General features: G+C 36.8%; 1 protein-coding gene across 2 annotated transcripts; it reads left to right on the forward strand.

Annotated features, from left to right (window-relative positions):
* The first annotated feature begins 7,496 nt into the window (after positions 1-7,496).
* LOC113283771 (alanine--glyoxylate aminotransferase 2 homolog 3, mitochondrial-like) lies at positions 7,497-10,525 on the forward strand. Of its 2 annotated transcripts, none has more exons than XM_026533136.1 (9): positions 7,497-7,934; positions 8,163-8,395; positions 8,501-8,671; positions 8,772-8,915; positions 9,004-9,180; positions 9,381-9,606; positions 9,751-9,864; positions 9,950-10,036; positions 10,149-10,525. In XM_026533136.1, exons 1-9 carry the CDS (start codon positions 7,700-7,702, stop codon positions 10,190-10,192), a joined length of 1,431 nt encoding a protein of 476 aa, XP_026388921.1. In that variant the 5' UTR covers positions 7,497-7,699; the 3' UTR covers positions 10,193-10,525. The 2 variants fall into 2 exon arrangements, with proteins under 2 accessions (XP_026388921.1, XP_026388920.1); XM_026533135.1 differs by having other exon boundaries at positions 7,499-7,937; positions 8,165-8,395.
* The last annotated feature ends 840 nt before the right edge of the window (positions 10,526-11,365 follow it).

The following is an 11,365-nucleotide window of genomic DNA, read 5'->3' on the forward strand; positions in this document are numbered from 1 at the left end:
TGATCATTCAATTTGGTAAGACCCAAAAAAAAACTATTATCAAATGGAAAGTTACTTGAATATTATATATTCATGCATATACATACTACAATTCTTATTGATGAATACACATTCACTGTCTACAGATATACAAAAACGCCTTGCATACGGGTATATATGTGGTGCAATGGCAGCGCGTCTGGTTTCAGGCTAGAAGGAGACATGCTCAATTCACGCCATATTATTTACCCTCCCATTTATAATTCTGCTGATAGAAAAGGTTAGTCATGATTCTTACGTGGAATTGTAACATTTTACATACTAACCAACTTGCTTTGACGGATCTGTTTGGTCGTAACTACTTTATCGAAGTTCGTAATTTGTGTAGTAGTCTCACACTCTCACTTTGCGATTTCATTTTAAAAAAATTGATAAATAGGTTATGTTTCTCCGTATAGAAGTCTTTTTAGGTGGAATTCAGGTGGAATTAAAGCTTCATCATTTGCTTATGATATTTTTCTCATGTGTATGTTTCTTCAATCTATACAATTCTCAAATAACCATGTCTATTGTACCCATACTAATTTCGGATACTTCAGTTGCTCTTTGTTTTTCTTTTACATTTAAAGAGCTATTGCACCAGTCCATTGTATGCAACTGCTGACAAAATATGAGCATGACATCGTGTATCTATCCCAGGAAAGAACATGACAGTGCCTATAAGCAACAACATGCAATGGCAGCGCCGCTCCAAACGACTCACATACACAGGCACCAGGATTGTAGAGGCTAACCAAGTACATAAATATTACGGAGAAGTGGTTAATAACCAATATACTACAACACTCTTTCATAGTTTTGATAATTGTTGTTCTTTTAACAAAAAATTGTTGCTTCTCAATAGAAATTTTACGTATCTTCGGTGGTCATGTTATTGTGTAAGAAGATATTGATTATAGTATCATTTAACTATGGGTTTGAGTGATGTTTGAAGAGGTAAAGTTATAGGTTTAGGGTTGGCAAGAATTTGTTGAGCATTTTTTGTGAAAGGCAAATCGGGAACTTTATGTATTAAAGTTGAAATGTTCTTAGGTTCCCTTTTATTCATTTCGTTCAAAAAGATCCCTCCATTTGTTTTTTCTGATTTTTTAATTTTTTATGTTGTTGCTTAGGGACTGCAATTTTTTTGTCTTTTTACCTCCATTACGATTATACTACTTTTCTTGAGTTCTTCTGAGCTAGTTATAAGATTTAGAAAATCGATTTGATGGTAAATTTGGAGATGGTGGTGTTTTTTTTTTTTTTTTTGAGAAGCTTCTCCAAAAATCATTTCAAACTTCAATTATTTAGTTGTTGTATTTATGGGTTACTGAGAAATCCCGCAGTTAGATCTTGTGAAGACGAATTTGAAAAACAAAATTGTCAAAAAAAAAAAAAAAAACATTACCAAGCAAATACTATTGTGTATGCATTAATCATGTTGTAAAAAAAGAAAATTCTTCAGCCAACCGAATACATTTTCATTATATTGTTTTCCAGTATTATTACGTTGTAAAACTGAGATTTACATTGTTAGTGTTATTATTGCATCTCTCTTTGTGGAGCAATATAACCAGAGTAATGGTTTCTACTTTCTAAGATAGATGAGTTCATACAATAATTAAGAATTAAACAGAGATAAGGATAATGCAGCGTAAAAACCAACGCCACCAAATAGGGAGGTGTCTATATGAATTCAGCCATGTCATGAAGTAAATATGTTGTTGAACCCAAAGTATAAACTTGGGGCATATAGACTAAGAGAGACCTATTGCCAACTGACAGTAGATGGTAATCATGGTATGAGCCCTTCATCGTATGTCTGTCTGCCCAAACCTATGAAATGTAAAAGGAAATGACCTCACTTGCACATCACCTTGAATAAATACATGGCACACACTGAATGAATTGTAACTAAGACGGTGATCCTCATTATCATCACTAGTCCTAACCTATCATTTAGTTGTTGATTATAATTTTAATTTCCAATGTAGAACAAAAAATACAATTTCTAGGGAAGGTTTTAGTGTAACGAGATGCCAGTCCATTCTCTTTAAAGTACTGCACGCGCATGATTAAACGTGTTAGTTACGGGGAAAAAACACAAATGAAGCTTATTTGTGCATCAAATCGCTAATATATAAGAAACATAAGATCGCATTAAGAAGCCGCCCAACCCCAAAGCACGTGCCGTTACGGCACGGATCATATTCTAATGAATTTATATGGGAGGAAACAAAAATCATGCTAATACCGGGAAAACGACTTCCAAGTGAATCCAAGAAGGTAGCTTTTAAAAGCGCACTTGTTACAACAGGTGAAGCCGAGTGTCAAAACCATTTTGGAGAAGTTAGACACGACATCAGCAATGATGTCCAGTCAACTAATCTAGTGACAAAAGACATTCAGGTCCTTAATAATGGTCTTCCCTAAATGGTAGTTTCCAAGAGCAGTTATGAAGATCCCATATACCGAGTTTTATGATAGTGCAACCGTCACTTATGAAGTTTCCAAGAGCAGTTATGAAGATCCCATATACCAAGTTTTATGATAGTGCAACCGTCACTTATGAATGCCGCATAGACTATGCATGGGAGTTCTCATTGGAATTTTTATGTTATGAGCGCTGGGTCAATAAACATTTATCATCGACTTTGAGGCAAAAGTTGTGTTCCGAATGGCTAGTAATTCCCATGCATAATTTAAGATCGAGTTGTGCTACCGGTGGAAGTTCTAAAGTTCTTTCTTCAACTCGTCATTTTCAATGTAAAATCGATGCGAGTTTTGTCGCAGCAGGGGAGCCTGATACGGGACGTATTTGGAGTTGGGATAACTGTTTCCAGGATTTGCTGATATCTTGGATATTTATTAAGATATTCATTAGTTTGTTATTTTATTAATTAGGATAATTAGTTTCTTTAATAAATTTATCTTGTTTAGAAAGGTTCTAGGCTTTAGGATTTATGTTTGCAGGCTATATATAGCCTTTTCTATTGTCATTGTAAATCAGCTGCGATTCGCTATTATCGTTTAATGAAAACTATGAAGTTGTTGGTTTATACCATTGATTGTTATTCTCTTTAACTCTTGGATTAGAGTCTTTGCTCCTGGATTGGAGTTTCTATCATCACCTTAAGGAATGGATTCTCCTTCTCTTTTATCGCTTCCGCTTGTGCTATATCAATCTTCAAGAAAATACAACCATGCAGAACTTAGCCAGTATTGATTTTAAAATGATGTTGTTTCACATGAGCATTAATTTTTCTATTCCAAGAAGAAACATTGGAGTACATTAAAACACGTACTAACCTTACACTTAATTACATAATACACAGTATTAAAAAGAAAACTGATAAACAATTTCCCTAATAAATGTAATCAACACCAACGGGAATATAAAAAATACCCAAATTAGGTTGGCTACGAAAAAACAAGAGAGTTAAAGAAAATGCCTAAGAAGAACACATATTAGATTATAACGACTACTATACTATCTAGCTTGATATTTAGGCATCACTTAACATGGAAAGTACTGTGATCAAAGCGTTCATTGTACATCCATGTAAATGGACTTGAAATGCTGTCATCAAGATAATGAAAAGGGAACCCGTAACAAATGATACAACAACAAAAGCAGAGAGCAGAAAAATAGGCCCCTGAATAGTCAACCCAAACCAAATTCTAATACGACCAGAGTCTGGCCGCCAGACTCTTGTTTTTTCAAAGAAGTAACGAGATCGATAGAAGTCACCTGACTAAATGAAACTCCAAATATGATCACAATCCCAACTACAAAAAGAGATTAGAATACATAGATTCTACTTTGAATCCCCAAATCTTGACAAAAAGATGAGTAAAAGTGAACTACCAACAATTGATCATAAAATTGAATAAAATAAGAAATAGACAAAAGTAATTTAATTGGACTTATCTAGGGGATCATAGGAGCATGGGTTTGAAAATGATGATTAACCTACGCTTAAATACCCTTTTACTAACATGACGCAAAAATGGGCGATGCACAAGTGTAGTCTCTATTGTTAAAATTAATTTTATTGTGGAATCCAAGCTATGTAAAAACATAGAAGAATCGTGGGATATCAAGTTTAAAATTTTCAAGACGGGTATGAATATGAGTTCTCCAGATCATCTACCAGGATTCAGTGAAAGATAACTTGTAATCAAATGAAAACGCAAGTCTCTCAATGCTCAATCGAGCAATTTTAGAGCATTTAGTGACTTGGATGATAATCGTTGATCTTGTGGTTTAAGATGAAACATTAACATCATGGTCTTTTGGCTTTGACTCAATATATGAATCCGATTCAACATTTGGCTCGGCCGAGTCAAACGCCAAATCCTTGTTTTTTTTCTTTTCAGATATTGGACTCGGGGTTTGATCGTCCCATACAACTGACTGGGGACTATTTGAGTCAGAAATAATTTTTCACCAGTCTCGTTAGATATACATCTAACTTGATTTAAACTTGTTCTATCATTTTTCACCTGTCTCATTTAATAATCTTTGAGCCAAACGTAGCAAGTCCGATTCACGAACCAGATTCAGATAACTCGGATTCAGACGAGTTCGCAGAGTCGGAAAAAACACATAACATGTAAGTATCTTGATAAGTTCCAAGATTATGTGGAAGATAACTACCTGAAAGCCAACCAAAAGTATCAAATTTCTTAACACTCAATCGAGCAGTTTTAGATCATTTATTCAGATGCGGAATAGGATTTCGAGCGAGGGTATGCAAATAAAATTTTCTTTCTTGTGACTGTAGGTGGGGAAATTTTGATGAGGGGAAAAATGTCATTTCAATAATAGAGAAAAAATGGTAAATTCCATAACTAGGGGTTGAATCATCATTCTGAGCCAATAAGTTCAGCAAAACTAACACGAGAGAGGATTGGGCGTAATAAAGGTGCTTTGAAGACAAGTTCGATCCTCAATGCCAAAAGACAAGCTCATCCCATTTGACAAAACTCAACTCTCACAGTAAAGACTCATCCCTTGGTTCTCAAGGCACCCATAGCCGCCATTTCTATTATACTTTCCGACAAAACACTACGGAGACTCCTAGCGCAAATCCTTGACGAGATACTGTTGGTCACATAGGTTGTGTGGAGCGTAAATGTCCCCAACTGACTTATTAACTAGAAAAACCATGATTTCAGCATGTCTTCGTGAGATGCAGCTGGCTGTGATGCAATGATTCTTATTATACATCCTCGACGAGATACTGCTTGTCATGTAGCCTTTGTAAATGCGTAGGATCGTCCCTGGCAGACTTATAATCCGGAGTGAAGACATAGGTGTCTCCTGTAAGCAAGACTCACCCTATTTGTGATCAAGGACCGATTTCTAGTACATCATCGCAAGATATATACATTGGTCACCTCTACTGTAAGATCTGACTCGACTTCCAGGTAATTGTTAGGACATCCTCGTGAGATACGCTGGTTATTTTGCCTTTGGTACCCTTCTACATACTCATAGAATATCCTTTTGACATACACTGGTCATATCTACCCCCATTAAACAAATAAAATCGACTCCTACCACATCTTTGTAAGATATGCTGATCATTCAAGGTCTTGCATTGACGTTATCAGGCATGCAAGCCTCCACTTTCTTTCAAACATGTCCCACCTAACTTCGGAGAGACTCAATTACGCGAGAGAAACCTCATAAGGCCTCAACCGCGTGAGCCAAACGTCAGACGACCTCAATCCGGTAACAAGCCTGAGATGGCCTCAATTGAATGACCTAGCCTCAGCTGGCCTTATGCTAATCTGAGCTGAACCATCTCACCTCAGAGTCTCATACAAACATAAGACTCAACAACAAACCTCACTTAGGGCTCATGCCTCTTTCTCAGTGTCTCAAACACACTCACAAATAGTAAATTGATCGTGAACTGTACATGTCCATCCAAAAACGTGGATAAGCTCCCTCAAGTTCCTCGTTTTCAACGAAGGGACCCACAGAAATAATACGACGTGCACGTGATATATATATGTGATAACCGTGAAGAGTGGGATCCCGAGCTCATCTCCTCTCACACTCTACACACGATTTTTGAGGCATTCCTTTCCTTTTCACGTAACTTGTCCTAGTCACTCTCACAAATCAAAGAATACCTCTGTATCCTAGCCTACGCCAGCTATAGAGAATATTCCTGTCCAATTAGGGTTTTCGTCAGGCGTTCTACGACACATGTGAGAAATACTGAGCCTATTTCTCACCACGGAATAGAGTAAAGGCACTGGAATAAAGAGATGAGTTTATCTCTATCTATTCTCGAGGAGACGGGAAAAGTGCTCCGGATAACAAACAATCTCTATTTTCATCGACCTGAGATTAGAGAATTCAACTATAAATAGGTCCTCTGTTTCTCCATACTAACACACAACTTTCTCATAAAACTTTCAAAGCAATTCTTCTTCAAACCCTAAATTCTCTGATTTCTCTCTCTCTCTCTTTATCTGCTTCCCTCTAGACCGGCCCTAAGCCTCCTTCCTGTGAGTGAAGCATTCTTTGAACGACGCCTACACTCTAGACCAAAACTGTTTATGCTCAATATCCCGTAACTCATTTTTAAAACCCAATAACCTCACTTTTAACCATGCGTATTGAAACGAGAAAAACAAGTATGGGAAAACTCTATTTTTGAACTTGCAAATATAAACAAGTAATGGAGAAGTCGGGTAGCCCAGGAGGGTAGATATTTGCCTTGGGCGTCCTCTGCCCTTGATAACCATTTTGGAGGATCAGCATAGCAATCAACTCGTGTCAACACGTGGGATATTTTATCTTGATTCTTGAACTCATAGTGGATCCCATTAGTCACATGACAATTCAGCTTGTATACGAATACAACAACTACAGATCTGAAGAAAAGATTCATCAAAAGGTTTTATCAAAATTCCTTAATAGACAAAATTAACAATTAATCACACCTTAAATATCATATAATCATCTCCATGATAACGGGGAGAATTAGAAATTTTTAATTAAATTTTAAGAAACGGTTCGTTTTAATTTAATTTTATTCCATATGTAAATTTCTTGCCAGCTCTAAATTCAAAATATTTCCATAAATAAAAAACAAAAAAAAATAAATCTTGAACTCCAACTCCAATAATTTCGCTTGAATCCTAGGTGTATCTTAACAACAGAGATTATCTTTTACGATAATTACAAGATTCAAGCTTTAATATATTTACCAAAACTGCCACTGTCATATACATTTCACTGTTCCATCCATATTCTACATCCTTTTAGTTCACTAATAAAAACACCACACCTGGACATCTACAGTATCCAACGGACCTGATGGTCTTGTTATCGAGGCTGGACCCACTATCCCTGGATATAGGTACCACAGGACCTACAACATCAAGTGTTCGATGCTGATTCAGATTCTCTTCTTCTCAAAAGGAAAAAAAGACTCCTCCTCTGTATAAATACTCTGTTTCTGCCTCCTCTGTTCTTCCACTTGTACTTCTTTTCATCTTCACAGCACACCAACCTAATTTTGTTTCTTTCCTTCTGGAGGTGGTGGTGGTGGAAAAGAAGAAGAAGAGTTTCTTTTGTTGTCTCACTGAGTAAAAAAATCTCCATTCTTTTCTCTGGTTTTCATCTGCAATACAATCAATCTGTCAATTACACAGGATGCAGAGATTAGTGAAAAGGGTGGTTACAGGAAGGAAAAATCTGAAAGAAACCCAACGATTCTTTTCACAATCTGCTGTACAAAAGACTGAAGAAGAACAAAATGAAACCGTTCTTCCAAAAATGCCCTCTTTCAATTACATACCACCACCATATACAGGACCATCAGCTGCTGAGATCTTGCAGAAACGGAAAGAGTATCTTAGTCCTTCACTCTTCTCTCTCTACAAAAAAACCAGTAAGTACAAATCAAAATCTGCATTTCAATTTTATTTTTTTATTTTTAAAAATCCCTCCTCAGCCGGCGGAGGACGGTGGAGATTGGTGGTGGAGAATCTGGTGGTGTTGGTTTAGGTGAATTTGTTAGGGTTTATAATTTTGTTTTGGGTAAAATTGGGTTTTTTTTCTTCTAGATCTAGATTCTGAGTTTTGATTTTTTTTTTTTTTGATTCTCTGATTTTGTAGTTGAATATTGTGGATGGGAAGAGGCAATATTTGTTTGATGAAAATGGCCGAAGATATCTTGATGCATTTGGTGGGATAGCAGTTGTATGTGCTGGACATTGTCATCCTGATGTGGTTGAAGCTATTGTCAATCAAGCTAAAAAGATTCAACATTCTACTGTTATGTATCTCAACAATTGTATTTCCGATTTCGCTGAAGCACTCGCCGCTAAGATGCCCGGAGATCTCAAGGTAAAATCAATCAATTGTTAATCATAGAATTCTGGGTGACTGTGGGTGTTTGATTTCTGTGAATTTGATGGTGAATTTTGGGGTTTATTTGATTTTTTGGTGTAGGTTGTGTTTTTTACTAATTCAGGAACGGAGGCGAATGAATTGGCTATGATGATTGCTAGGTTGTATAGTGGGTGTCAAGATATTATATCGATTAGGAATGCTTACCATGGAAATGCAGCAGGAACCATGGGAGCTACTGCTCAAAGTATCTGGAAATTCAATGTTGTACAGGTATAATTCACTTGTACTAGTTAATCATCCAAGGGTTGTTTACTTCGATTAGTATTGCGTATTCTCGATTCCTTGTCTTATACTTGTATTTTGCCAATAGAGTGGAGTTCATCATGCTTTGAACCCAGATCAGTATAGAGGTGCTTTTGGTTCAGATGGAGAAAAGTATGCGAAAGATGTACAAGACCTTATTGATTATGGAACTAGTGGTCGTGTTGGTGGTTTCATTTCTGAAGCTATACAGGTTTGCTTGTTTGAGAGAAAAATTGGGTTTTGTTATGGAGAAACCTCTTGTGATTTAAGTTGAACTAATGGAATTTGGTTTGACACAGGGAGTGGGTGGAATTATGGAGTTGGCGCCCGGTTATTTGCCTGCTGTGTATAGCAGCATAAAGAAAGCAGGTGGAGTAACTATTGCTGATGAAGTCCAATGTGGGTTTGCTCGAACTGGTGACTTCTGGGGTTTCGAAGCACATGGTGTTGTGCCTGATATAGTGACGATGGCAAAGGTATACCTGAATGAAAAGGGTATATAGTTTATTGGGGATTTTGTAGTTTAGACTCGCAAAGTGTACGATATGTTTGAGTAAATTTCTGAATGAATCTTGTTTAAGTTCAATTCGAGATTGTGTAGAGTTACTATGTGCATCTGTTATTGTTTAGATGCTCTAACAGGTTCGTACATCGTACATGTTGGCTTTGTCTTCAGGGTATTGGAAATGGTATTCCTCTTGGTGCAGTGGTGACCACTCCTGAGATAGCACAGGTCTTGACCCAGCGTAGCTACTTCAACACTTTTGGTGGAAACCCTCTGTGTACTTCAGCTGGACATGCCGTCTTGAAAGTACTTGAGAAAGAAAAGCTCCAAGAGAACGCACGTGATGTGGGTTCTTATATGAAAAATCGCCTCCATGCTCTACAGAACAAATATGAAAGTAAGTATCTCAACAACTCTGGTTTATTTTCACTATGAATGTCTTGGTATTTAAGGCTGTATCAGACCAGTGTTATTTCACTCAGGCGGAAAAAAGTTACTGTAGATTATTGATGAAGACACAAAATCTTTGATATTTTTTCAGTTATTGGGGACGTGAGAGGAAGGGGTTTGATGCTAGGAGTTGAATTGGTAACTGATCGTGACTTGAAGACTCCAGCCAAGGCTGAAACTTTACATATAATGGACCAGATGAAAGGTCTTCATCTATAAACAACGTTTCTCTCTGACATGCTTCGCTTTCTACTCATGTTTCTAACTAAACTTCCCTGGTTGATTTTTAGAAATGGGAGTATTGATTGGGAAAGGTGGTTTCCATGGAAACGTATTCAGAATCACACCACCCCTTTGCTTCACAAAGGAAGATGCAGGTGGGTTTTAATCCAACAAAATCTGTCTGGCGTATGAACTTTTAAATTCTTTTCTGTGTTCCCTTTTCTAACTTAGGGTGCTTGTCTCTGTGTGTATTCTCTCTGGTTGCAGACTATCTTGTGGATGTGATGGATATCATACTGGCGAAGATGTGAAACATGCTGCTGGGCTAAACTTATGGCTAAATGAAATGGCAACAGAAGAAGAAAAGAAGAAATCTATATTAGAAACATCCATAGATAGATCACCATATTTAGAAATGCAGGTTTCTGTCAAATGTCATTTGTCAATTATCTAAAATTATACTATGAAATAAAAAGAAGTTGTAACGTCCCCTGGCAATGCCGATGCGTTACTACAGGAGTAGATGATGAGACATCACCTCGTTGTCTCTCACTCTCCGGCTATTTATCTCTTGCTTTCCCTATTTTAGTTTTGTTTCTCCGGTTATCAGACCTTAATATATGAATGTTGTTTTATTCTGTGGATGGGTTTCTGCATTTGTCATTGTGTTCGCCTTTCTGGTAAAGCTTCTCAGTGAAAAACGCATCATCTGTCAGTAATTAGAGGTACTTCTATTTACATGACATTGTCCTACGGAATTTAAAATGGTTCAATGTATTAGGTCCCTTTGATGTTTTAGTTCTTTGTGTTTGGGATCTCATTTCACCAACTCCTCGTGAGAACCGAGACAAACTATGCCTTAGAGAAGGTTCACACCATCTGCACCTTAAAGCCAAATTTGGCTTAAAATGTCATGCATTTCTATTGCAATAGGATTTATAGTCTAGTAGTGCTGGAAGCAACAGTTGGGATGGATTACATGTTAATTTTTAAGGTTGTTTCCAAAATATTGGGGGAGTTGGACACCCCTCAACTACCTGTTCTGTCACTGTGACAAGCTCATCCAACCCCAAATGTCAGACATTTACCCTAAGCTCTAAACTGAACTAAATGTGAATTTATCCTCGACTGAATATTATTGATAATTAAGTCAAAGAGGTTTCGGTATCTGAAATACTACGGGGCACTGCCAAATTTCAGTTAAAACATGTTAGAGATTTTTTTTTTCTTTTTACAGGAGGGCAAATTATATTAAAAAAATAAGAGGTCACAAGGGAGTGACGACTTACAAAGAAGGGAAAAAGATACAAAACAATTGTCAATTACAAATTAGCGTATTCAAAGAGTAGCCATCAAAAATCTTAGTAGGCAGAGCTCAATTAAAAAGAGTGCACTTTACAAAGATTATTGAGTTGATTCACCATTTCTTTTCCTATTCTCAAACAACCTTGCATTTCTTTTGCTCCAAATTGTCCACCATATGG

Source organism: Papaver somniferum, chromosome 5 (assembly GCF_003573695.1).
Source record: "Papaver somniferum cultivar HN1 chromosome 5, ASM357369v1, whole genome shotgun sequence".
In the NCBI taxonomy this organism is placed as follows: domain Eukaryota; kingdom Viridiplantae; phylum Streptophyta; class Magnoliopsida; order Ranunculales; family Papaveraceae; genus Papaver; species Papaver somniferum.